General features: G+C 37.4%; 1 protein-coding gene across 2 annotated transcripts in view; it reads left to right on the top strand.

The window, feature by feature from the left end:
* SERPINE2 (serpin family E member 2) overlaps positions 1-27,992 on the top strand; it is a 212,129-nt gene that overhangs the window by 171,226 nt on the left and 12,911 nt on the right. For both annotated transcript variants that reach the window (XM_053709970.1, XM_053709969.1), the window contains exons 5-8: positions 17,076-17,271; positions 18,541-18,641; positions 21,090-21,176; positions 21,342-21,425. In XM_053709970.1, coding sequence (XP_053565945.1) covers positions 17,076-17,271; positions 18,541-18,641; positions 21,090-21,176; positions 21,342-21,425 — 468 coding nt within the window. The remainder of the gene's footprint in view (positions 1-17,075; positions 17,272-18,540; positions 18,642-21,089; positions 21,177-21,341; positions 21,426-27,992) is intronic.

Below are 27,992 nucleotides of genomic sequence, written 5' to 3'. Positions count from 1 at the left end.
CAGTTCTAGATTGTTCTCAAATGAAAAGCCCTAAACAGACAATGTACATCTGTATTCAATGGGGAAGTCTGACAAAGGGTGACTGTGCCCCAAGAAACATGACCCTTTATCATTTAGAGTAAACAATGCTTCTATCTTACAGCCACATTCAGTTTGTCTGCATTTTCATCTATTTGGTTGTAGAAATTAAGCAATACTTATGTTGGAATTAAATTGATTTAACCATGCTTAATGTATGTATTTATTTGCCTTAAAGGGACAGTCTACTTTAAAATGTTTATTGTTTAAAGGGACACTGAACCCAAATTTTTTCTTTTGTGATTTAGATAGAGCATGATATTTTAAACAACTTTCTAATTTCTTCCCATTATCAAATCTTTTTTATTCTCTTGGTATCTTTATTTGAAATGCTAGAATGTAAGTTTTTTTGCGAGCCCATTTTTGCTGAACAACCTGGGTTGTCCTTGCTGATTGGTGGATAAATTCATCCACCAATAAAAAAGTGCTATCCAGAGTTCTGAACCAAAAAAAAGCTTAGATGCCTTCTTTTTCAAATAAAGATAGCAAGAGAACGAAGAAAAATTGATAATAGGAGTAAATTAGAAAGTTGCTTAAAATTGTATGCTCTATCTGAATCACGAAAGAAAAAAAATTGGGTTCAGTGTCCCTTTAAATAGATAATCACTTTATTACCCATCCCCCAGTTTTGCATAAACAACAGGTTTATAATATACTTTTTACCTCTGTGATTACCTATATCTAAGCTTCTGCAGACTGCCCCCTTATCTCAGTTCTATTTAAAGATTTTCATTTTAGTCAATCAGTGTCCTCTCATAATTAACTCCACGGGCGTGAGCAAAATCTTATCTATATGGCACACATGAACTAATGTCTTCTAGCTGTGAAAACCCGTCAGATGCATTCAGATAAAAGGCAGCCTTTAAGAGTTTAGAAATCGGTTTATCAGAATACTTAAGTTTAGCTTTCAACCTCTGTAATTGCCTTGTATGTAAGCCTCTGCAGACTGCTCCCTTATCTCAGTGATTTTGACAGACTTGCATTTTAGTCAATAAGTGCTGACGCATAAATAACTCCACAGGAGTGAGCACAATGTTATTTATATGACACACATGAAATAGCACTGTTTAGCTGTAAAAACCTGTAAAAAACCACCAAGATAAGAGGCGGTTTAAAACCATTTAGAAATCCGTTTGAGCCTACCTAGGCTTAGCTTTCAGCAAATAATACCAAGAGAACAATGCAAATTTGATGTTAAAAGTAAATTGGAAAGTGGTTTAAAATCGCATTCCCTATCTGAATCATGAAAGATTTTTTTTTTTTTTGGGGGGGGGGGGGGGTTATGTCCCTTTAACCCTTTGGCTGCTAAGCCATTTCCCACCTGTGTGCTTAGCTGGTTTTGAGCTTTTTGTTGCAGTTCACATTTAACACTTTTCGAAGTAAAGTTTGTGCAAATAATCTACAAACTATATATTGTTTTTTTTCATCAGACCCAGCAGATTCAAAATATCCCATTATTATATCTGTATGTATCATCAGGTTTAGAAAAGAGAGCACGTAAAGTGTGAAAAATATATCATTTTTATTGCAAAAAATAAGCTTCTTTGCAAAAAAATACAGAAGTTTTGAAAGATGGAGAGAGCTGCGTAAAGAGGGGGTTTTACTCCTCTTCCACGCACGCTAAAAGACCGATTAAAAAAATATATATATATTTTTATAAATAGCATTCCTCTACCATTTATTAATTTGTAACCACATTATCCAGGTGATCATGGGATTACAAATATAATAATCGATCCGTATTGTAAAAGGGAATGCAACATTTTTCAGCTAGGTGATCACTGCGGTAACGCTGTTACCATGGTGATCATTTACCTATAATACTTAAACCGATATTTATTTTTCAAAAATAAACAAGTTTAATTTTAGAATATGTATTTTGGGGGTCTCTAGGCAATTTTGATCTTTATTTATGTGCCTTTAGAGACCCCCAAATGCTTTCCCTCCCTTTTTATGTATGTATGTATATATATATATATATATATATATATATATATATATATATATTATTTTTTTACTGTACAGCCCATGTAGCTGCTTAGATGCCTGAGATAGACATCTAAGCAGCATGCCCCTATCTCCCTATAACTGACAATTGTCAGTTTTAAATAAAGTTGCACAGTGACATCATCGTGTCATTGCGTGAAGCCCCGACGATGCCTGTCACTATATAGTATACAGGCCAGATCGCCGTGTAGAAGTGGATGGAGGTCTCCAGAACTCCACAAAGGTGGGGGAGCACTAGTGACGGCTCTAAACCGTTGTTAGCACGTGAGAGGGAAATTTTGAGATGGCTCAGAGCCGTCGTTAGCACTCAAGGGGTTAAACAACTTTCCAATTTACTTTTCTTTCATGTAATTAGCAAGAGTCCATGAGCTAGTGACGTATGGGATATACATTCCTACCAGGAGGGGCAAAGTTTCCCAAACCTCAAAATGCCTATAAATACACCCCTCACCACACCCACAATTCAGTTTTACAAACTTTGCCTCCGATGGAGGTGGTGAAGTAAGTTTGTGCTAGATTCTACGTTGATATGCGCTCCGCAGCAAGTTGGAGCCCGGTTTTCCTCTCAGCGTGCAGTGAATGTCAGAGGGATGTGAGGAGAGTATTGCCTATTTGAATGCAGTGATCTCCTTCTAAGGGGTCTATTTCATAGGTTCTCTGTTATCGGTCGTAGAGATTCATCTCTTACCTCCCTTTTCAGATCGACGATATACTCTTATATATACCATTACCTCTGCTGATTCTCGTTTCAGTACTGGTTTGGCTATCTACTATATGTAGATGAGTGTCCTGGGGTAAGTAAGTCTTATTTTCTGTGACACTCCTAGCTATGGTTGGGCACTTTGTTTATAAAGTTCTAAATATATGTATTCAAACATTTATTTGCCTTGACTCAGAATGTTCAACTTTCCTTATTTTCAGACAGTCAGTTTCATATTTGGGATAATGCATTTTAACATTTTTCTTACCTTAAAATTTGACTTTTTCCCTGTGGGCTGTTAGGCTCGCGGGGGCTGAAAATGCTTCATTTTATTGCGTCATTCTTGGCGCGGACTTTTTTGGCGCAAAAATTCTATTTCCGTATGACGCCGGAAGTTGCGTCATTTTTTGACGTTATTTTGCGCCAAAAATGTCGGCGTTACGGATGTGGCGTCATTTTTGGCGCCAAAAAGCATTTAGGCGCCAAATAATGTGGGCGTCTTATTTGGCGCGAAAAAATATGGGCGTCACTTTTGTCTCCACATTATTTAAGTCTCATTTTTTATTGCTTCTGGTTGCTAGAAGCTTGTTCTTTGGCATTTTTTCCCATTCCTGAAACTGTCATTTAAGGAATTTGATCAATTTTGCTTTATATATATGTTGTTTTTTCTCTTACATATTGCAAGATGTCTCACGTTGCATCTGAGTCAGAAGATACTACAGGAAAATCGCTGTCAAGTGCTGAATCTACCAAAGCTAAGTGTATCTGCTGTAAACTTTTGGTAGCTATTCCTCCAGCTGTTGTTTGTATTGATTGTCATGACAAACTTGTTAAAGCAGATAATATTTCCTTTAGTAAAGTACCATTGCCTGTTGCAGTTCCTTCAACATCTAAGGTGCAGAATGTTCCTGATAATATAAGAGATTTTGTTTCTGAATCCATAAAGAAGGCTATGTCTGTTATTTCTCCTTCTAGTAAACGTAAAAAATCTTTTAAAACTTCTCTCCCTACAGATGAATTTTTAACTGAACATCATCATTCTGATTCTGATGATTCCTCTGGTTCAGAGGATTCTGTCTCAGAGGTTGATGCTGATAAATCTTCATATTTATTTAAAATGGAATTTATTCGTTCTTTACTTAAATAAGTCCTAATTGCTTTAGAAATAGAGGATTCTGGTCCTCTTGATACTAAATCTAAACGTTTAAATAAGGTTTTTAAATCTCCTGTAGTTATTCCAGAAGTTTTTCCTGTCCCTGATGCTATTTCTGCAGTAATTTCCAAAGAATGGGATAATTTGGGTAATTCATTTACTCCTTCTAAACGTTTTAAGCAATTATATCCTGTGCCGTCTGACAGATTAGAATTTTGGGACAAGATCCCTAAAGTTGATGGGGCTATTTCTACCCTTGCTAAACGTACTACTATTCCTACGTCAGATGGTACTTCGTTTAAGGATCCTCTAGATAGGAAAATTGAGTCCTTTCTAAGAAAAGCTTATCTGTGTTCAGGTAATCTTCTTAGACCTGCTATATCTTTGGCTGATGTTGCTGCGGCTTCAACTTTTTGGTTGGAAACTTTAGCGCAACAAGTAACACATCGTGATTCTCATGATATTATTATTCTTCTTCAACATGCTAATAATTTTATCTGTGATGCCATTTTTTATATTATCAGAGTTGATGTCAGGTTTATGTCTCTAGCTATTTTAGCTAGAAGAGCTTTATGGCTTAAAACTTGGAATGCTGATATGGCTTCTAAATCAACTTTACTTTCCATTTCTTTCCAGGGTAACAAATTATTTGGTTCTCAGTTGGATTCCATTATTTCAACTGTTACTGGTGGGAAAGGAACTTTTTTACCACAGGATAAAAAATCTAAAGGTAAAAACAGGGCTAATAATCGTTTTCGTTCCTTTCGTTTCAACAAAGAACAAAAGCCTGATCCTTCATCCTCAGGAGCAGTTTCAGTTTGGAGACCATCTCCAGTCTGGAATAAATCCAAGCCAGCTAGAAAGGCAAAGCCTGCTTCTAAGTCCACATGAAGGTGCGGCCCTCATTCCAGCTCAGCTGGTAGGGGGCAGGTTACGTTTTTTCAAGGAAATTTGGATCAATTCTGTTCACAATCTTTGGATTCAGAGCATTGTTTCAGAAGGGTACAGAATTGGTTTCAAGTTGAGACCTCCTGCAAAGAGATTTTTTCTTTCCCGTGTCCCAGTAAATCCAGTAAAAGCTCAAGCATTTCTGAAATGTGTTTCAGATCTAGAGTTGACTGGAGTAATTATGCCAGTTCCAGTTCCGGAACAGGGGATGGGGTTTTATTCAAATCTCTTCATTGTACCAAAGAAGGAGAATTCTTTCAGACCAGTTCTGGATCTAAAAATATTGAATCGTTATGTAAGGATACCAACGTTCAAGATGGTAACTGTAAGGACTATCTTACCTTTTGTTCAGCAAGGGAATTATATGTCCACAATAGATTTACAGGATGCATATCTGCATATTCCGATTCATCCAGATTATTATCAGTTCCTGAGATTCTCGTTTCTGGACAAGCATTACCAGTTTGTGGCTCTGCCGTTTGGCCTAGCTACAGCTCCAAGAATTTTTACAAAGGTTCTCGGTGCCCTGCTGTCTGTAATCAGAGAACAGGGTATTGTGGTATTTCCTTATTTGGACGATATCTTGGTACTTGCTCAGTCTTTACATTTAGCAGAATCTCATACGAATCGACTTGTGTTGTTTCTTCAAGATCATGGTTGGAGGATCAATTTACCAAAAAGTTCTTTGATTCCTCAGACAAGGGTAACCTTTCTGGGTTTCCAGATGGATTCAGTGTCCATGACTCTGTCTTTAACAGACAAGAGACGTCTAAAGTTGATTACAGCTTGTCGAAACCTTCAGTCACAATCATTCCCTTCGGTAGCCTTATGCATGGAAATTCTAGGTCTTATGACTGCTGCATCGGACGCGATCCCCTTTGCTCGTTTTCACATGCGACCTCTTCAGCTCTGTATGCTGAAGCAATGGTGCAAGGATTACACGAAGATATCTCAATTAATATCTTTAAAACCGATTGTTCGACACTCTCTAACATGGTGGACAGATCACCATCGTTTAATTCAGGGGGCTTCTTTTGTGCTTCCGACCTGGACTGTAATTTCAACAGATGCAAGTCTCACAGGTCGGGGAGCTGTGTGGGGATCTCTGACGGCACAAGGAGTTTGGGAATCTCAGGAGGTGAGATTACCGATCAATATTTTGGAACTCCGGGCAATTTTCAGAGCTCTTCAGTTTTGGCCTCTTCTGAAGAGAGAATCGTTCATTTGTTTTCAGACAGACAATGTCACAACTGTGGCATACATCAATCATCAAGGAGGGACTCACAGTCCTCTGGCTATGAAAGAAGTATCTCGAATTTTGGTTTGGGCGGAATCCAGCTCCTGTCTAATCTCTGCGGTTCATATCCCAGGTGTAGACAATTGGGAAGCGGATTATCTCAGTCGCCAAACGTTGCATCCGGGCGAATGGTCTCTTCACCCAGAGGTATTTCTTCAGATTGTTCAAATGTGGGAACTTCCAGAAATAGATCTGATGGCGTCCCATCTAAACAAGAAACTTCCCAGGTATCTGTCCAGATCCCGGGATCCTCAGGCGGAGGCAGTGGATGCATTATCACTTCCTTGGAAGTATCATCCTGCCTATATCTTTCCGCCTCTAGTTCTTCTTCCAAGAGTAATCTCCAAGATGCTGAAGGAATGCTCGTTTGTTCTGCTGGTAGCTCCGGCATGGCCTCACAGGTTTTGGTATGCGGATCTTGTCCGGATGGCCTCTTGCCAACCGTGGACTCTTCCGTTAAGACCAGACCTTCTTTCACAAGGTCCTTTTTTCCATCAGGATCTGAAATCCTTAAATTTAAAGGTATGGAGATTGAACGCTTGATTCTTGGTCAAAGAGGTTTCTCTGACTCTGTGATTAATACTATGTTACAGGCTCGTAAATCTGTATCTCGAGAGATATATTATAGAGTCTGGAAGACTTATATTTCTTGGTGTCTTTCTCATCATTTTTCCTGGCATTCTTTTAGAATACCGAGAATTTTACAGTTCCTTCAGGATGGTTTAGATAAGGGTTTGTCCGCAAGTTCTTTGAAAGGACAAATCTCTGCTCTTTCTGTTCTTTTTCACAGAAAGATTGCTATTCTTCCTGATATTCATTGTTTTGTACAAGCTTTGGTTCGTATAAAACCTGTCATTAAGTCAATTTCTCCTCCTTGGAGTTTGAATTTGGTTCTGGGAGCTCTTCAAGCTCCTCCGTTTGAACCTATGCATTCATTGGACATTAAATTACTTTCTTGGAAAGTTTTGTTCCTTTTGGCCATCTCTTCTGCCAGAAGAGTTTCTGAATTATCTGCTCTTTCTTGTGAGTCTCCTTTTCTGATTTTTCATCAGGATAAGGCGGTGTTGCGAACTTCTTTTGAATTTTTACCTAAAGTTGTGAATTCCAACAACATTAGTAGAGAAATTGTGGTTCCTTCATTATGTCCTAATCCTAAGAATTCTAAGGAGAAATCGTTGCATTCTTTGGATGTTGTTAGAGCTTTGAAATATTATGTTGAAGCTACGAAATCTTTTCGTAAGACTTCTAGTCTATTTGTTATCTTTTCCGGTTCTAGAAAAGGCCAGAAAGCTTCTGCCATTTCTTTGGCATCTTGGTTGAAATCTTTAATTCATCTTGCCTATGTTGAGTCGGGTAAAACTCCGCCTCAGAGGATTACAGCTCATTCTACTAGGTCAGTTTCTACTTCCTGGGCATTTAGGAATGAAGCTTCGGTTGACCAGATCTGCAAAGCAGCGACTTGGTCCTCTTTGCATACTTTTACTAAATTCTACCATTTTGATGTATTTTCTTCTTCTGAAGCAGTCTTTGGTAGAAAAGTGCTTCAGGCAGCGGTTTCAGTTTGAATTTTCTGCTTATGTTTTTCGTTAAACTTTATTTTGGGTGTGGATTTTTCAGCAGGAATTGGCTGTCTTTATTTTATCCCTCCCTCTCTAGTGACTCTTGTGTGGAAAGATCCACTTCTTGGGTAGTCATTATCCCATACGTCACTAGCTCATGGACTCTTGCTAATTACATGAAAGAAAACATAATTTATGTAAGAACTTACCTGATAAATTCATTTCTTTCATATTAGCAAGAGTCCATGAGGCCCGCCCTTTTTTTGTGGTGGTTATGATTTTGTATAAAGCACAATTATTCCAATTCCTTATTTTATATGCTTTCGCACTTTTTTATCACCCCACTTCTTGGCTATTCGTTAAACTGAATTGTGGGTGTGGTGAGGGGTGTATTTATAGGCATTTTGAGGTTTGGGAAACTTTGCCCCTCCTGGTAGGAATGTATATCCCATACGTCACTAGCTCATGGACTCTTGCTAATATGAAAGAAATGAATTTATCAGGTAAGTTCTTACATAAATTATGTTTTATCATCAAATGTGCTTTGTTCTCTTGGTATTCTTTGTTGAAAGGTAAACCTAGGTAGGCTCATATGCTAATTTCTAAGCCCTTGAAGGCCTCCTCTTATCTGAATGCATTTGACAGTTTTTCACAGCTATACGGCTCTAGTTCACGTGTGCCATATAGATAATATTGTGATCATGCCTGTGGAGTTATTTATGAGAGGACACTGATTGGCGAAAATGCAAGTCTGTCAAAAGAACTGAAATAATGGGGCAGTCTGCAGAGGCTTAGATACAACATAGTTATATTAATATAACTGTGTTGGTTATGCAAAACTGGGGAATGAGTGATAAAGGGATTATCTATCTTTTTAAACAATAAAAATTATGGAGCAGACGGTCTCTTTAAAATACAAGAAATGTTCCCAAACACAATAGGCTAGATCACATCCCAGTGGTAAACTTAAAGGGACATTCAAATTAAATCACCCATAAAATGGTTGTTGTTGCTGTCAATAATAATAAATAATAATATAGCTATATGTATTATACTGTCATTATTTGTTGTGCACAACTTTTACAGGCAGATTTTTAAGGCACTAACCATTATAGTATAATTGTTCACACCAATAAAACTAGAAGGAAATTTGGATTGAGCAGATTTAGATACACAATGGGATGAAGTCATTAAATCTGAATCATGAAAGTTTTTATTTTGACTAGACTGTTCCTTTAACTGTTGTAAAATATGGTGTGCAATTAAGCACCACTTATTTATCTTTTTTTTCTTTATTTCATCTGATATTTTCGTTTGTGTTATGTAAATGACTGACTTGTGCTGTCTAAGCCAGCGTTTAAATTGATATGAAACCCAAACATTTATTTTGTGATTTAGACAGAGCATAATATTTTAAAAATGTTTTATCAAATTTGCTTTCTTCCCATGTTATTCTTTGTTAAAGAGATGGTAAATCCTAACATTTGTGAAACACTAGGATTTACCATTGGAACACATAAAGAGAACTTTCAGTCATGAAGTATAAAATACTCTCATGCTGAAAGTTCCTTTATTTGTTTGAAGCGTTCACCGAACTGAGCTCCTCAGGCAGCCTGCGGCAGAATGCTATTTTGCTGTAAGGTGACGTTTCCACCTCTTAGCCAATAGCCATGCTTGGCTGAGCTTACTTCCCTGCTTTCCTACATACAATACCAAAAGAATAAAGAAAATTTGATAATAGCAGTAAATTAGAAAGTTGTTTAAAATTTTATGTTCTATCCAAATCATGAAAGAAGAATTTGGGTTTCATGTTCCGTTAAATAATGTAGAGGTGTGTACATCCATTAGTCACATACATTCACACCTGTACCCCTTCAGCAGATAAGAAGGCTTTGTCTTGCACATAATTGGGTAGGTACTAGTCGAGCACTAAGGCACTAACCATTATAGTATAATTGTTCACACCAATAAAACTTGAAGGGAATTTGGATTGAGTATGATTGGCAGACTCCTGGCTAATATGACAAGTTTATGATTAAAAGAAGATAACGGTTTCACACTTATTTAAATCCCATCTATAAAATGACATAGGATACAGGTTGTAACTCAGCCTTGTTATAAAGGTAGTGCTTTTCAGTCTGTTCTATTCTGTAACTATTATAATAAACCTCCCATGTATGGCAAACTGCAAGGCTTTATCTACTAATGTTATACACAGTAGTTATCTTATAAAACAAATGCATCATTTTGAAATGTGCTCAGATCATTTGCAGTCTCTCAGTTGCAGCTGTGTTTAGTCCCTGTTCAGTGTAACTTTTATAAAAACCCTGTATAATAATAATTGGCAGAACACATCTGTTTTATACTGGTCTCTTTATTCGCTTGAGGCAGTGTCTATTTTTTTTTTTTATGTTTTTAACAAGATATATTCTTGTCAAGCTTCCATAGACTCCTCTTTACCAACAGAGTTGAGTGAGTTGTCCTTATTAAGTAGTAATCATTAGTAGAAAGAACACCGCTATATTACATTCATTTTAAAGTGATATATAAAACAGTCTGTTTCATTGTTGTAATAAATAAGCACTAAACAGTGGGTTATGCTTAAAGGGACAATCTACACCTTAGTTATCTTAAAGTCTTACCTTGGATTAAGCTGCAAATATCCTCCTGTTGCCTGCACCCTTTTCTAGATCATGCTGCAGGAATGGTAAAAGTTATTTTGAAATTAATATTGTTTCTGCCAAGTTTGAAATGGCTACCAAGCTCCACCCACTGATGACATCATTATTTGGGCTGCATCTATGCACTCTGCTGCATAGCATTGATAGTCTGTTGAATTCAACTAGTGTGCCTTTTGTGATTGGAAGCAATATGCAGCCCAGATCGTTATGTCCTCAGTGGGTGGAGCTGGTCAGCCTTTTAGTTCCCTTTTAAATGTAAACTGCTTTTCAACATGATAGTTTTTTTTTTTTTTACAGTGTCCCTATTAACGTCGTCTTTTTTTTTTTTTTTTTCTTAAATTTAGTGCTATCTGTAAAACTTGGGGGGAAAAAGAAATATCTGTTTCAATTTGTGGATTCTTTTATAAAACACTTTGTGAATTGGGCTAATGTTACCCCAACATAATAATTCCAATGACTTTCTCTTTTGTATTAAAGGGACAGTCTACAATAAAATTGTTATTGTTTAACAAGATATATAATGCCTTTACCACCCATTCCTCTGCGTTGCACAACCAACACTGCTATATTAATATACTTTATAACATTTAAACCTCAACATTTCTGCCTGTTTCTAAGCCACTAAAGACATCCTCTTATCACATACTTTTTATTATCCTTTCACAACAGGAGGCTGCTAGTTCATGTGGGCCATATAGATAACATTCGGCTAGATTTAGAGTTTGGCGTTAGCCGTCAAAACCAGCGTTAGAGGCTCATAACGCTGGTTTTGGGCTACCGCTGGTATTTAGAGTCAGTCAGGAAAGGGTCTAACGCTCACTTTGCAGCCGCGACTTTTCAATACCGCAGATCCCCCTACGCCATTTGCGTATCCTATATTTTCAATAGGATCTTTCTAACGCCGGTATGAAGTGAGCGTTAGAAATCTAACGCCAAAACTCCAGCCGCAGAAAAAAGTCAGTAGTTAAGAGCTTTCTGGGCTAACGCCGGTTCATAAAGCTCTTAACTACTGTGCTCTAAAGTACACTAACACCCATAAACTACCTATGTACCCCTAAACCGAGGCCCCCCCACATCGCCGCCACTCTATTAAAAATTTTTAACCCCTAATCTGCCGACCGCACACCGCCGCCAGCTACGTTATCCCTATGTACCCCTAATCTGCTGCCCCTAACACCGCCGACCCCTATATTATATTTATTAACCCCTAATCTGCCACCCCCAACGTCGCCTCCACCTACCTACAATTATTAACTCCTAATCTGCCGACCGGACCTCACCGCTACTATAATAAAGTTATTAACCCCTAATCCGCCTCACTCCAGCCTCAATAACCCTATAAGAAATAGTATTAACCCCTAATCTGCCCTCCCTAACATTGCCGACACTTAACTTCAAGTATTAACACCTAATCTGCCGACCGGACCTCACCGCTACTCTAATAAATTTTTTAACCCCTAAAGCTAATTCTAACCCTAACACTAACACCCCCCCTAAATTAAATATAATTTAAATCTAACGAAATAAATTAACTCTTATTAAATAAATTATTCCTATTTAAAGCTAAGTACTTACCTGTAAAATAAACCCTAATATAGCTACAATATAAATTATAATTATATTGTAGCTATTTTAGGATTAATATTTATTTTACAGGCAACTTTGTATTTATTTTAACTAGGTACAATAGCTATTAAATAGTTATTAACTATTTAATAGCTACCTAGTTAAAATAATTACAAAATTACCTGTAAAATAAATCCTAACCTAAGTTACAATTAAACCTAACACTACACTATCAATAAATTAATTAAATAAAATACCTACAATTATCTACAATTAAACCTAACACTACACTATCAATAAATTAATTAAATACAATACCTACAAATAAATACAATTAAATAAACTAACTAAAGTACAAAAAATAAAAAAGAACTAAGTTACAAAAAATAAAAAAATATTTACAAACATTAGAAAAATATTACAACAATTTTAAACTAATTACACCTACTCTAAGCCCCCTAATAAAACAACAAAGCCCCCCAAAATAAAAAAATGCCCTACCCTATTCTAAAATTAAAATACAAAAGCTCTTTTACCTTACCAGCCCTTAAAAGGGCCCTTTGCGGGGCATGCCCCAAAGAATTCAGCTCTTTTGCCTGTAAAAAAAAACCATACAATACCCCCCCAACATTACAACCCACCACCCACATACCTCTAATCTAACCCAAACCCCCCTTAAATAAACCTAACACTAAGCCCCTGAAGATCTCCCTACCTTGTCTTCACCACACCGGGTCCCGATCGGTCCAGAAGAGCCTCCGAAGTCTTCATCCAAGCCCAAGCGGGGACTGAAGAGTGACGTCCATCCTCCGGCTGAAGTCTGGATCCAAGCGGCAGCTAAAGAATTCCATCTTCGGGCAGAAGTCTTCATCCTATCCGGGCAGAAGAGTCGATCTGGACCGGCAAACATCTTCATCCAAGCCGCATCTTCTATGTTCTTCCATCCGATGACGACCGGCTCCATCTTGAAGACCTCCGGCGCGGATCCATCCTCTTCTTCCGACGACTAGACGACGAATGAAGGTTCCTTTTAAGGGACGTCATCCAAGATGGCGTCCCTCGAATTCCGATTGGCTGATAGGATTCTATCAGCCAATCGGAATTAAGGTAGGAAAATTCCGATTGGCTGATCCGATCAGCCAATCAGATTGAGCTCGCATTCTATTGGCTGTTCCGATCAGCCAATAGAATGCGAGCTCAATCTGATTGGCTGATCGGATCAGCCAATCGGATTGAACTTGAATCTGATTGGCTGATTCCATCAGCCAATCAGAATTTTCCTACCTTAATTCCGATTGGCTGATAGAATCCTATCAGCCAATCAGAATTCGAGGGACGCCATCTTGGATGACGTCCCTTAAAGGAACCTTCATTCGTCATCTAGTCGTCGGAAGAAGAGGATGGATCTGCGCCGGAGGTCTTCAAGATGGAGCCGGTCATTATCGGATGGAAGAACATAGAAGATGCGGCTTGGATGAAGATGTTTGCCGGTCCGGATAGACTCTTCTGCCCGGATAGGATGAAGACTTCTGCCCGAAGATGGAATTCTTTAGCCGCCGCTTGGATCCAGACTTCAGCCGGAGGATGGACGTCACTCTTCAGCCCCCGCTTGGGCTTGGATGAAGACTTCAGAGGCTCTTCTGGACCGATCGGGACCCGGTGTGGTGAAGACAAGGTAGGGAGATCTTCAGGGGCTTAGTGTTAGGTTTATTTAAGGGGGGTTTGGGTTAGATTAGGGGTATGTGGGTGGTGGGTTGTAATGTTGGGGGTTATTGTATGTTTTTTTTTTACAGGCAAAAGAGCTGAATTCTTTGGGGCATGCCCCGCAAAGGGCCCTTTTAAGGGCTGGTAAGGTAAAAGAGCTTTTCTATTTTAATTTTAGAATAGGGTAGGGAATTTTTTTATTTTGGGGGGCTTTGTTATTTTATTAGGGGGCTTAGAGTAGGTGTAATTAGTTTAAAATTGTTGTAATATTTTTCTAATGTTTGTAAATATTTTTTTATTTTTTGTAACTTAGTTCTTTTTTATTTTTTGTACTTTAGTTAGTTTATTTCATTGTATTTATTTGTAGGTATTGTATTTAATTAATTTATTGATAGTGTAGTGTTAGGTTTAATTGTAGATAATTGTAGGTATTTTATTTAATTAATTTATTGATAGTGTAGTGTTAGGTTTAATTGTAACTTAGGTTAGGATTTATTTTAAAGGTAATTTTGTAATTATTTTAACTAGGTAGCCATTAAATAGTTATTAACTATTTAATAGCTATTGTACCTGGTTAAAATAAATACAAAGTTGCCTGTAAAATAAATATTAATCCTAAAATAGCTACAATATAATTATAATTTATATTGTAGCTATATTAGGGTTTATTTTACAGGTAAGTATTTAGCTTTAAATAGGAATAATTTATTTAATAAGAGTTAATTTATTTCGTTAGATTTAAATTATATTTAACTTAGGGGGGTGTTAGTGTTAGGTTTAGAATTAGCTTTAGGGGTTAAAAAATTTATTAGAGTAGCGGTGAGGTCCGGTCGGCAGATTAGGGGTTAATAATTGTAGGTTGTGGGGGGCAGATTAGGGGTTAATAAATATAATATAGGGGTCGGCGGTGTTATGGGCAGCAGATTAGGGGTACATAGGTATAATGTAGGTGGCGGCGGTGTACGGAGTGGCAGATTAGGGGTTAATAATAATATGCAGGGGTCAGCGATAGCGGGGGCGGCAGATTAGGGGTTAATAAGTGTAAGGTTAGGGGTGTTTAGACTCGGGGTACATGTTAGGATGTTAGGTGCAGACTTAGGAAGTGTTTCCCCATAGGAAACAATGGGGCTGCGTTAGGAGCTGAACGCTGCTTTTTTGCAGGTGTTAGCTCAAAATGCCCCATTGTTTTCTATGTGGGAATCGTGCACGAGCACGTTTTTGAAGCTGGCCGCGTCCGTAAGCACCGCTGGTATTGAGAGTTGCAGTGGCGGTAAATTATGCTCTACGCTCCCTTTTTGGAGCCTAACGCAGCCATTCTGTGAACTCTAAATACCAGCGGTATTTAAAAGGTGCGGGGAAAAAAAGCCAGCGTTAGCTACGCGGGTCGTTATCGACAAAACTCTAAATCTAGGCGATTGTGTTCACGCCAATGGAGTTATTTAAGAGTTATCACAACACAGCACTAATTGGCTAAAATACAAGTCAATAGCTAATAAATAAAGTCATGTGATCAGAAGATTTTTAGGTACAAGATAATCACAGAGGTAAAAAGTATATTAATACAGTGGGTATTGAAAATAATCACTCACTTGAAAATAATCACATTTTTGTTGCTTTGCAGCTTGAAATAAAGACAGACACAGTTTTTGTTTATCCAGTTGTAAGTACTCAGTGCAACTTATAACATCCAAGTAAAATATATAACACCAACATGTCGGCAAAAATAAAGTCAATTCAAAAACAGAATCATCTGAGTTGGAAAAAGGATCACCCCCTCCTAAAATGACTTGTAAACTAATCACCTTCTCAACGGCACACACAAAGCCATTTAACCTTCAGCTGTGGGCATATTGATAAGCTTAGCATGTAAACAAGCTTTCCTTGAGCATCTCAGTCCCTGGTAGTGCAACTGAAGCAAACAATCAACTATGGGTGGCAAGGCACTATTAAAAGATCTCTGGGATAATGTTGTGGACAGGCACAAGTCAGAAATGGATACAAGAAAATATCAAAGGCTTTATCAATGCCTAGAAGCACAGTGAAGTCTATTATTAAGACATTGAATGTATTTGGTACAACACAGACCCTCTCTGGATCAGGACATCACTCCAAACTAGATGAAAGAGCCAGAAGAAAACTGGAAGCAGCTGCAGGAATTTATGACAAGAGTGTTCATTCAGTGCATGTGACAACAATATTATGAGTTCTCCACAAATGTGGCTTGTATGGGAGGGTTGCAAGAAAAAAGCCACTCCTCAAGAAAGGCCACATGCAGTCACGACTGAGCTTTGCCATAACACACCTAGGAGATTCTGAGGCCACATGGAAAAAGGTGTTATGGTCAGATTAGACTAAAATTTAATTATTTGGCCTCAACACCAAACAATATTTCTGGAGGACAATACAGCTCACCATCCAAATAACACCATACCTATAGTAAAGCATGGAGGTGGTAATATACTCCTTATGGTTTCTCTGCAGCAGGCACTGGAGCACTTGTCAGGATAGAAGGAATAATGGATGGGGCAAAATACAGTCAAATTATTGAGGAAAATCTGCTGCCCTCTGCCAGGAAGTTGTCAATGGGAAGAAGGTTTACCTTCCAACATGACAATGACCCAAAGCACACAGCAAAAATGACCACACAGTGGTTGAAGGAGAAAAAGGTGAATGTCCTTGCATGGCCAAGTCAGAGCCCAGACTTAAACCCCATTGAATATCTGTGGAAGTCATGCAGTCCACAAACGGTCACCATCAAATGTAATGGAACTGCAGCAGTTCTGCAAAGAAGAGTGGGCAAATATTACACAGTCTAGATGTGCAAAGTTAGCAGAGACATATCTTAACTGACTAAAGGCTGTAATTAAAGCAAAAGTTGGTTCAACAAAATACTGACACAAGGGGGTGTTCCTTTTTCCAACTCAGTGATTCTGTTTTTGAATTCTCTTTATTTTTGCCTGACATGTTGGTGTTATATCTTTTCACTTGGATGTTATAAGTTGCACTGAGTAATTACAACTGGATAAACAACAAATGTCAGTATTTATTTCAGGCTGCAAAGCAACAAAATGTGTGTGTTTTTTTTCAAGGGGGGCGGGGGGATTGTTTTCAATACCCAGTGTATAACTGTGTTGGTTATGCAAAACTGGGGAATGGGTAATAAAGAGATTATCTATCTTTTAAAACAATAAAAATTATATTGTAGAATGTCCCTTTAATGTTAGTTATGCTACCACAATGTGTATTTACTTTGGACACTAATGTCTTTTGTACTTGCACTGCAATTGGAACCCTTCTCAGACTGTTACATAGTAGCAACATTATCTGTGACAATAATTCCAGAACAGATGTAAATCTATATGTATTTTGTATTTGCTTACAGGATCTGCAAGCACACCCAGTGGTCTCTGGTACAACGTTATTGAGCTGCCCTATCATGGTGGCAGCCTCAGCATGCTGGTGGCACTACCCACGGATGAAAGCACCCCACTTTCTGCCATTATTCCTCACATTAGCACGAAAACCTTGCAGAGCTGGATGACCATGGCGCCAAAAAGGGTTCAACTCATATTACCCAAGTAAGAAGTAACAAATGCATAACACTTAAATGTCTCAAAGCAAACAAATAGAAAGAAATACCACAGGCAAAACCAGCTATTTCAAATGCTGAAAAAAATTAAAAGGATCTATTTGTAATACTCTCCAGTAGGTAAAAGGGATTATTGGAAACAATTGAAAAAAATAGGGTTTACTGCCTCTTTAAAAATTTATTTCATGATTCACATAGAAGTTAATTGGAAAGTTGTTTACAATTGTATGCTCTAATACTGTATACAAATTTCTTTGTTTTCTTGTTATTCTTTGTTGACAAGCTGGAAGCTAAATTCAGGAGCATGCAGGTGTCTGCGGTGCTATAAGGGAGCAGTTTTGTTATACATTAGCAAGAGCACTAAATGGCAGCACTATTTCCTGTCATGTAATGTTCTTGCAGGCTACCTATCTAGATATCTCTTCAACAATGAATAACAAGAGAACAAAGCAAATTTGATGATACAAGTATATTTGAAACTTTTTTTTTAAAATTGTATTCTCTATCTGAATCATGAAAGACATTTTTTGGGTTTCATGTCCCTTTAACATTGCACAAGAGCTCTTTTGTGCAGTGCTGCCCCCTGCAACTGATTGCGCAAGAGCAAGGCTTGTCATTCACCCCAAAAAAGCGAGTGTCGGGGTGATTTGTCTGGTTACCTCTGTGGTGTTGGAAAGGAAAAAGAAACAGTTTAGGTTTAGGAGTGTCCACGTGTTTTTAGCATAATGGCAGCAGTGTTAGCAACTGATGCTATAGAGCGCTAAACACACACACATTCTTCAGAGCCCCTGTGTGTCTGACTAGAATTAATCTGTAACAAAGGACACCAAAGGAATAAAGCAAAGTTGATAATAGAAGTAAACTGGAAAATTTCTAAATTTAGACACTGTATCTGAAGCATGAAAATGTGAATTTGACTTTATACATAGAGCAGCCTTGACAACAGGGTTAACTTTCTGCCTACTGTTTACAATACTTGAGTGTTGGCAATCATCTGCAGTAGTGCGTACCTGCTAGTTGTTGAATAGCCGTACCTCTCCCTTGGCATGCTGAGCAACTCTTGATCGTGTAGGGTTGCTCTGATGTGATGCTGTGTATTAGTTGCTGATAACTTGCCCTCTTCATTTGATGGCCCCATGTATTGTGCAGCAGAGGTGAACTGTGTGTAGCTATGTAGCAGAAAAAAGGTGTTCGATAGCTGCAATAATAATGTACAGCTATTTTGGGAACCGTTTTTTATGGCCTTCTCCTTTTGTAGGTTCACTGTGGAAGCAGAAACAGATCTGAAGGAGCCACTTAAGAATCTTGGCATTACAGACATGTTTGACTCCTCGAAGGCTAACTTTGCAAAGATATCACGTAAGTCTGCTGTAGCATTTTCTCATTTGGGGCCTGATCCTCAAAAACACGCTGGAATGGAGAGAAAGCATCAACTTATATTAATGACCACTATATTGTAAAGTAGGTGTCTCTCCTTCACATACAGACATTTTAGAGAACTTATCTTAATTAGATGTAAAGGTAAAATTGCCTTTAGCGCACCCCTTAGAGGCTTTTTATAAAATCTTGCAAGATCAGAATCAACACCTTATTCTGTTAAATATATACAACATGAAATTATATATTTTCTAAATGTATTTTTATATATTTATTTTTGTTCTTCACTATATAAGCTTTAATATAAATCTTTTAATGAGTTGAGTTGTGGGGACCCGTGTTTATGCAGATCTATAACTCTAAACCTAATAAAACACTAGGGGCCGATGATCTAAAGAATGATCGCTAGTACTTCTATTTCCCTGGTAGAATGATCTAAAGTCACTTTATACCATGAAAACAGGGTGTCTCGCTAAGAGGCGTATACTGCATTTTCGTATGCGGAGGAGATGCAGACATTACACAAGTGCACAATAAAATTTGTATTTTAAACATCATACAAAATGAATAATTGAACCATTCACACAAAATATGCCGGAAAAATGTATTAAGGTGCATCAAAAATGGTATTTTCTCAAAAACGTAACATTTGTATGCAAATAACACAGGAATAAATCATAATAAATATGCACAGAGTAATTCGTAATGTAAGTGTACCAGATGCGCAAAAATCACTTAGAAATTCTTACTTATAAGTACAAAATACAATGCGTAATTTTTGTTTTTTGTACAAGGGTCTGAACATGGGCGTATATGAAATTGTGTCTCTAATCCCAGTATAATTCTGTAAAGATTTTTACGCTACAGATAAAAAAAATTTTCTTGCAAACTAAAAGATGGTGAGCTTTTCTCAAAATACTTCTAACCCTAGTAGATAAACACATGCATAAAAAATATAGGTGATTGTAAGATGCAGTGTAATGTGATTTATATTGGCTGCAGGGTTACATTTTTGTTAAGTGCGCCCCCTGTTCACTGCTAACCTTGCTCCACGATGAGTAATGTCCGTTTCCAGCGGGCTCCATTACTTTAAATAGGAGACATCTCTACACTCGCAGGTAGTGCCCTTTTTTAAAATAATTCCACCAGGGCAGCCCCTGCGAGAGACAGCGAGAAAAACCATGTCTGATCCGGTGAAGTTTAGATCATCGGACCCATACTCAGTTACAAGTTTGGATTTTTCAGTCTTGTTAATTAGTGTATTCTGCTTCCCCCTACTGGTATATTGTAATATTACATAGATATTTCCCAATCAACCTTTTGTAAATTGTTACTTTATTTATTATCATCACAATTTTAAACAACATTCCAGTTTAGTTCTATTATCAAATTTGCTTCATTAGTGTCCTTTCTTAAAGGAGCAGCAATGCACTACTGGGGAAGTCGCTGAACACATTGGTGAGCTAATGAAAAGTTGTATATATATTAAGAGGTACATATTGTGGTTATTAATGGTGATGGATTTTTAATTTAATACAAACTAAAAATAATACTATGGTAAAAACACTAAACCAATACAAGTTATTAAACACTAACAGGTCCGGCCATCATTTTTGCAAACAGTTTTAAAGGGAACCAATACATATGTTGTAATAAGTTGAATATTTACAGGTGTGTATATATACATATATTTTACAACAAAACAGTCCAATTAACAAAGGGTAAATCTAACTACCACAACCCCAATTTGTGCAACACTGCAAACTAAATATAATAATCACAGATAATTTATCCCAGGAAAAGAAGGTAGAATACTTCACATTAATTCTCTAATGTGTGTTTTCTTTCTTTGTCCAAAATCAGCCATTTTCAGCAGGAGGGGAGAACAGAGGAGACTAGTTTGGTTTCCCAATTTTATGCTCAGTTCTAATGGCTTTGGCCTATCATATGCCAGTCAAATGCTATATGGGCGTGTCTTTAAAAACAGGCTATGCGCCTAGCTTAAGAGACAAAGGTGTATCTGGGGGGAAGGGATTTTAAAATCAAATATGTGAATATTCCAGGGATAAAAATCTAAGCTATCTCACCACATATATGTGCAGCCACCAATCGGCAGCTATCTCCCAGAAGTATATAGCCGCTCCTGAGCCTGCCTAGATATTCTTTTCAACAAGAGAATGAAGCAAATTACATAATATAAGTAAATTATAAATTTCTTTAAATATTGCATGCTCTGTCTGAATCATGAAAGTTTGATTTATTCTTTACTGTCCCTTTTTTTAATATATGTTTTGTCAGCTTTTAAGTAAAGGATTTGATTACCTACCTGATTTGAGAATGTTTTATCTGTTGCTTATCCTGTGCTTGTATCTCATGATAAATTGTGTTTTGTTTAATGGGACCTGTGATGTTTTTTCTTTCTGATATTAGAATCTGAGAGCCTGCACGTTTCTCACATGCTACAGAAAGCTAAGATAGAAGTGAATGAGGATGGAACCAAGGCATCTGCAGCAACAAGTAAGGTGTTTTTTTTTTTGTAATTGAACACAATTTAATGTGTGTCAGAAGCTTTTTGCCCTGAACAGCTTAAAGCACGTTGGGTGTATACTCTGCATGTTTCATTTTTATGTGTGATAACTTAGTTGTAGATTAATTTTTTTTTTTTTTTCATTTGATCTTCAGCTGCAATTTTAATAGCAAGATCGTCACCTCCCTGGCTGATAGTGGACAGGCCCTTTTTGTTTTTCATCAGACATAATCCTACTGGTAAGTGTATTAGTTCTAATAATAATTGTAAAATATAAGTGTAAAAAGTAATGGCAGATTTTATATAATAGAGAAAATAGAAAAATACAGGCTTATACACTAGTTCAAAATAACAATCTTGTAAAGAAAATAAATGCTGTAATAAACCAAACTTCCCTTTTAATGGAAAACGCTGCCAGCCCCAGTGTGTCTCAGACCGTTTCATACCAGCAGAAAAGAAATATAGGGGCGCTGTATTCCCTCAGGGTTATATATCGATCCAGCTTCTCTCCTCTGCTACTTCTTGAAATGTGTAACCTCAGGAAAGGAGAACCAGCCTAGTGCAGTACAGGCAGAAAATACACTACTATAATTTATTTATAAAGTGCCAGAAGATTACGCAGCGCTATACAGAGAATAAAAAAACATTACAGGGATACAGTAATACACAAACAAGTACAGTAGGGGTAAATAACAGTTGTAGGTGCATTAATTCATTTACACAAAAGGAGAGGAATGCCCTGCCCTTGAGCACAATCAGTAGTAGTTCACTTTAAACACAAAGTGGCCTACAGGAAGAGAGGCTCTCAAGCTTACAATCTAAAGGAGAGGGAATGGACACAGAAGGTAAGGGAGAAAGGAAATATGACTGATATAAGGCAGAGTGAACTGACATGGGGGGAGAGTGGGTGGTGACTGAGCAAGTGAGGTTTGGAAAAGTGTAAAAGAAAGTGGTAAAATGTCAGTATAAAGGCTGTGAGTCTGAAGGGGTTTCTCTATCCTGGATTATTAGTGACAGCTGCGCATAATTACTGTTAGAAGGTCTGTGTATATATTAAGGTAAATAGGGTGGGTGGTGGTAGGAAGGGATTGGAGGGCTAGTGATTGCAAATCTGGAGTCTGATGTTAGGTGTGAGGCTGTGGAAAGAGAAAGGAGGGTAAACATGGGAGGAGGGGTTTGAGAAACAGAAGAGGGGGGAGAAAAAGTTTGGAAACAAAGATTGGAGACACAGATTGGAGACAAAAAGATTGGAATATTACAATGAGATTTAGAAATAATTCCATGATAGCCCAACAGAAATAAGAAATAATTGCACTCAGTATCTTGATTGGAGAGAGGCCAGTCAGGTGAATTACCTTGTAAAATGTCTTTGCAAATCTAGAGTCTGATGTTAGGTGTGAGGCTTGTAAAATGTCTTTGCAAAAACACTTGCACTAAATGGAAAATACTCACAGGGTTATATGAATAAGATTAACTTTATTCAAGACACTGAAGTCTTCATAAAAAACAACAGTATCCGTTTAATGGTTAAAAAGCTCATATAATATATAAAATCTTATATTATATATACATAATATATAACAATCTATTCAAAGTTTTTATTTAAAGAGGCAGTCTAGTAAAAATTAACTTTCATGATTTAGATAGGACATGCAATTGTAAACAACTTTCCAATTTACTTTTATCATGAAATTTGCTTTGTTCTCTTGGTATTCTTTGTTGAAAGCTAAACCTATGTAGTCTTATATGCTAATTTCTAAGCCCTTGATCACGCCCAAACCGGATATTCTCAAGTGCACTAAAGCGTCATGAAAATATAAATATTTCACACTGTAATGTTCTTAACATAGAAGAATAGGTTTAATTCATTCATATTCCCACATATTTAGGGGGAAATTACATATTCGATAAACTAGCGATGTCCAAAAATGTAAATACAAATTTCTGGAGTCGCCAGTGACTTACGGCACTTTATAAACTGTTGGCGCCTAAGAAAAAAAAAAGTTAAATATTCCTTAAAAGTCTAACGCGCCTCCCAAAAAAAAAAACCTGACACGTAAAAACCCTTATATCCGCCATCACCCCCATATCGGAACTAATAATGTATTAACCCCTAATCCGCAAACCCCCACAACACAATATGCCTAATTAAACTATTAACCCCTAATCTGCCATTCACCCACATCACAATCTCCCTAATATATGTATTATTCCCTAACACGCCATTAACCCACATCGCAAACTACCTAATAAATGTATTAACCCCTAACCTGCCCACATCACAATTAACCTTATTAAACTATTAACCCCTAATCTGCTATTCACCCACATCACAATAAACCTAATAAATGTATTAACCCCTAATCCGCCATTCACCCACATCGCAATAAACCTAATACATCTATTAACCCATAAACCACCAACCCCCCACAACGCAAATAACTAATTAAATTACTGAAACCCCTAACCTAACACCCCCTAAATTAACCCCAATTACCTAAATTAAAAAATACTAAGTTACTATTAAAAACCTAACATCACTTTAAAAATAAAGAAACTAAGTTTAAATTATTATAAAATTACAAAAAAATAAAAAAGTCTAACATTACAGAAAATAATAAACCAAATTTTTTAAAAATATTTTTTTTAAACCCAATCCCTATGAAAATAAAAAAGCCCCCCAAAATAAAAACACCCTTTATCTAATAATAAAGTACCAATAGCCCTTACAAGGGCTTTTTGTAGGTCATTGCCCTAAATTAAACAGATCTTTAGCATTAAAAAAACAAAGTCCCCCCGCTAACAGTAAAGCTTCCCACCCACCAAACCCCCCAGAATAAAAAAACCTAACACTAAAAAATCCTAAACTACCCATTGCCCCTATAGGGGCATTTGTATGGGCATTGCCCTTAAAAGGACATTCAGCTCTTTTACTGCCCTTAAAAAGCCATTCAGCTCTTTTTTTTCCGTGCCCAAAATACTTAATCTAAAATTAAAAAAAAAAAAATCATAACTCTAAGACCCAAATAGGTACTCACCGTTCCTGAAGTCCGGCGGAGAAGGTACTCAACCAGGCGGCGGTGAAGTCTTCTTGGAACCGGTGACATCTTTCATCTTCATCCAGGACAAGGTCGGCGCGGAACTGAAGACCGGCGACCGCGGAGCCATGGAGCGTGGAGGATCCTCTTTGTATGATCACCCCCGTACACTGAATAGTGAATGCAAGTTACACGTTTAAATATGGCATCACTTGCATTCCTATTGGCTGATTGGAATCTTCAAATTCAAATCAGCCAATAGAATGAGAGCTACTGAAATCCTATTGACTGTTCAAATATATACTATCATTGCGTTTGTAATGTCCGTTGGCAGTTGCGTACGCATCCTCAATGGAATGTTGGCAGCGCGAGGACAAAATAATTCTTTCACCACCCTGCCATTTTTGGAATCCACCGGGATGCAACGTCAGCCAGTAGGAATTCAAGGGATGCCATCTTTAATCGTGTACCTTGAATTCACTATTCTGTGTACGGCGGAGATTGTACAAAGAGGATCCTCCATGCTTCATGGCTCCACGGTCGCCGGCCTTCAGTTCCAGGGTCGCTGGTCTTCAGCTCCGCAGTCATCGGTCTTCAGCTCTGCTCTGCGCTGGATGTTCCTGGAAGAAGAAAGAAGAGGTCGCCGCTTGGAAGAAGACTTAACCACCTGGAACAGGAACTTCTCCACCGGACTTCAGAAACGGTGAGTAGCAACCTGGGGGTTAGACTTAGGGGTTTTTTTTAAAGTTTTTTTTTTAGTTTATTCTTAGAGTAGGGGTGTTTTTATTTTGAGGGGGATTTTTTATTTTCATCGGAATTAGGTTTAATTTTGTAAAATTTGGTAATTTGATTTTTTATTTTCTGTAATGTTAGCCTTTTTTATTTTTGTAACTTCAGAATTTATTAAAATTCTAAATAAAAATTCAAAATAAAAAAGCGCCCCACAATATAATATATAAAAAATATTCAAAAATGCTATGTACACTTATAATAAAATTAAAATAAAAGGATATTATGTTTTCAAGAAGTACAGCCGTTTGAAGTCAGGGTTGCTGCCTCATATGTGTCACAGCACTGGAGACCGGGTAAAAACTAAATAAAAGGAGAGAGAAAAAGAACAAGGCGCAACACCTCTAAGTGCAGTACATTAAAAGTAACACTGTCTTTATTCACAATCACGATTAAAAACTCACAAGATATAACCTCAACCAAAATGAGGTATGATACGAGCACCTGAGAACCCTATAGGTCTCTCAAACGATCTCCATCAGAATTCAGTAGTTGCAACAGGTCACAGAAGTATAAGTGTATGTCCAAATGTACACAAGCTGTGTTCCAAAACACTCCCTGTTCTTTACCAGATGGGATCAGGTTCTCCAAATAATCCACAAGTTGTAAAGTCCCAGTAAATATGGAAAATCTAAAAGTAAAGTTAAAAACCGCCACACAACAAACCAGCTGAATACAAGCAAATGTGCCGGCAGCTAGCAACAGCTGTTTGAGGTAGCATAAAGAGGGTGGGCGTGGCCTTACACGTTTCGTAGGGGTACTCTGACGAAGTAGGGAGTACCCCTACGAAACACGTTTTTTGCTATGACGCCAGTTGCGTCATAGCAAAAAAAAAATTCAACTTCCTTTTGCATCGTGTCATTCTTGGCGCCAAAAAAATAAAACATTTTCACCCCACTTCCTATATGCTCCTTGCCTTCTTTATGCTCAGAGGACTATGCAATTTGCTTTTTTTTTCTCAATTTTAGCATTTGCATTTTTTCCCATTCCTGTAACTGCTATATATTGAAATAAGATATTTCTTTTTAAATGTTATTTTTAATTTTACATTTTACAAGATGTCTCAATCTGATCCTGTCTCAGAAGCTGCTGTAGGAACCATGCTGCCTGAACACAGTTCTACCAAATCTAAGTGTGGAGTGGAGATTATATCTCCAGCTGTAGTTGTCATAATAAGCTTTTGCATGCAGAAAGGTTTTCTTTTAGTGCTAGTACAGTATTTGTTGTTCCTTCAACATCTAAAGTACATGATATCCCTGTTGATATGAAAAATGATATTGCTGATGCGATACAGAAGGCTATGGCTGCTATACCGCCTTCAAATAAACGTAAAAGATCTTTTAAAACTTCTTATAATACTGATGAAATTTGTAATGATCAACAACAAACTGATATATCCACCTCTGATTCGGAGGATCCTACTTCAGACATTGACATTGACAGAAGTGTTGATAACTTTGGATATTGAGGAATCTGAACCTCTTGATGATAATAAATCCAGTAAACGTTTAAATTCTCTGTCTAAACCTCCTGTGATTACTCCTGAGGTTTTTCCTGTTTTTGATGCTTTTTCTGATGTGATTGCTAAGGAATGGTCTAAGCCTGGTACTTTTTGTTCCTTCTTCAAGGTTTAAAAAGTTGTATCCTTTGCCAGTGGCTAATTTGGAGTTTTGGGAAAAAGTCCCTAAGGTTGATGGGGCTATTTCTATTCTTGTTAAATGTACTACTATTCCTATGGAAGACAGTACCTCTTTTAAGGATCCTTTAGATAGGAAAATTGAATCTTATCTAATGAAAGCTTATGTACTGTCCTTCTGGCTATATTCTCAGACCTTCCATTTCTATGGCAGATGTTGTGGCTGCATAAACTTTTTGGTTAGGTAGCTTAGCACATCGGGAAAAGATTCTAATTTGCATGCTAATCATTTTATCTGTGATGCTATTTTTGATATTATCAAGATTGATGTTAAATCTATGTCTTTGGCTATTTTAGCTAGAAGAGCTTTATGGCTCAAATCATGGAATGCTGACATGGTATCTAAATCTAGGTTACTATCTCTATCATTTCAGGGTAATAATGTGTTTGGTTCCCAGTTGGATTCTATTATTTCCTCTATTACTGGGGGAAGGGAGTTTTTTTTGCCCCAAGATAAAAAGTCTAAGGGTAAATCTAAAGCTTCTAATCAGTTTTGTTCCTTTCGTCAGAATAGAGAACAGAAAACCACTCCTTCCCCTAAGGGCTCTGTTTACAATTGGAAGCCATCTTCGAGTTGGAATAAATCCAAGCCTTTTAATAAACCAAAGCCATCCCCCAAGACTGCATAAAGGTGCAGCCCTCAATCCAGTTGTGCTGGTGGGGGGCAGATTGAAATTATTTCAAAACGTTTGGGCATGTTCCGTTCAGAATCATTGGATTCAGACTATTGTCTCTCAGGGGTATCGAATAGGTTTCAGAATAAGACCTCCTGTGAGAAGATTTTTTTCTCTCTCATGTTCCAACAAATCCTGTGAAAGCACAGGGCTTTCTGAAGTGTGTTTCAGATCTAGAGCTTTCAGGGGTAATTGTACCAGTTCCACTTCTGGAACAGGGTCTGGGTTTTTATTCAAATTTATTCATTGTCCTGAAGAAGGAAAATTATTTCAGATCAGTTTTGGATCAGAAGTTTTTCAATCATTTTGTAAGGGTCCCAACTTTTAGATGATGAATATAAGGACTATTCTGCCTTTTGTTCAGCAAGGTCATTATATGTCCTCAATAGACTTTCAGGATGCGTATATCTTCACATTCCGATTCATCCAGACTATCGGTTTCTGAGATTCTCTTTTCTAGACAAGCATTACCAATTTGTTGCTATTCCATTTGGCCTAGCAACAGCTCCAATAATTTTTTTTAAAGATTCTCGGTGCCCTTCTATCTCTAATCAGAGAGCAGGGTATTGCAGTGTTTCCTTATTTGGACGATATCTTGGTACTGGCTCA

Source organism: Bombina bombina, chromosome 4 (genome assembly GCF_027579735.1).
Source record: "Bombina bombina isolate aBomBom1 chromosome 4, aBomBom1.pri, whole genome shotgun sequence".
NCBI classification, from domain to species: domain Eukaryota; kingdom Metazoa; phylum Chordata; class Amphibia; order Anura; family Bombinatoridae; genus Bombina; species Bombina bombina.
This window is presented reverse-complemented; position numbering and strand designations above follow the sequence as displayed.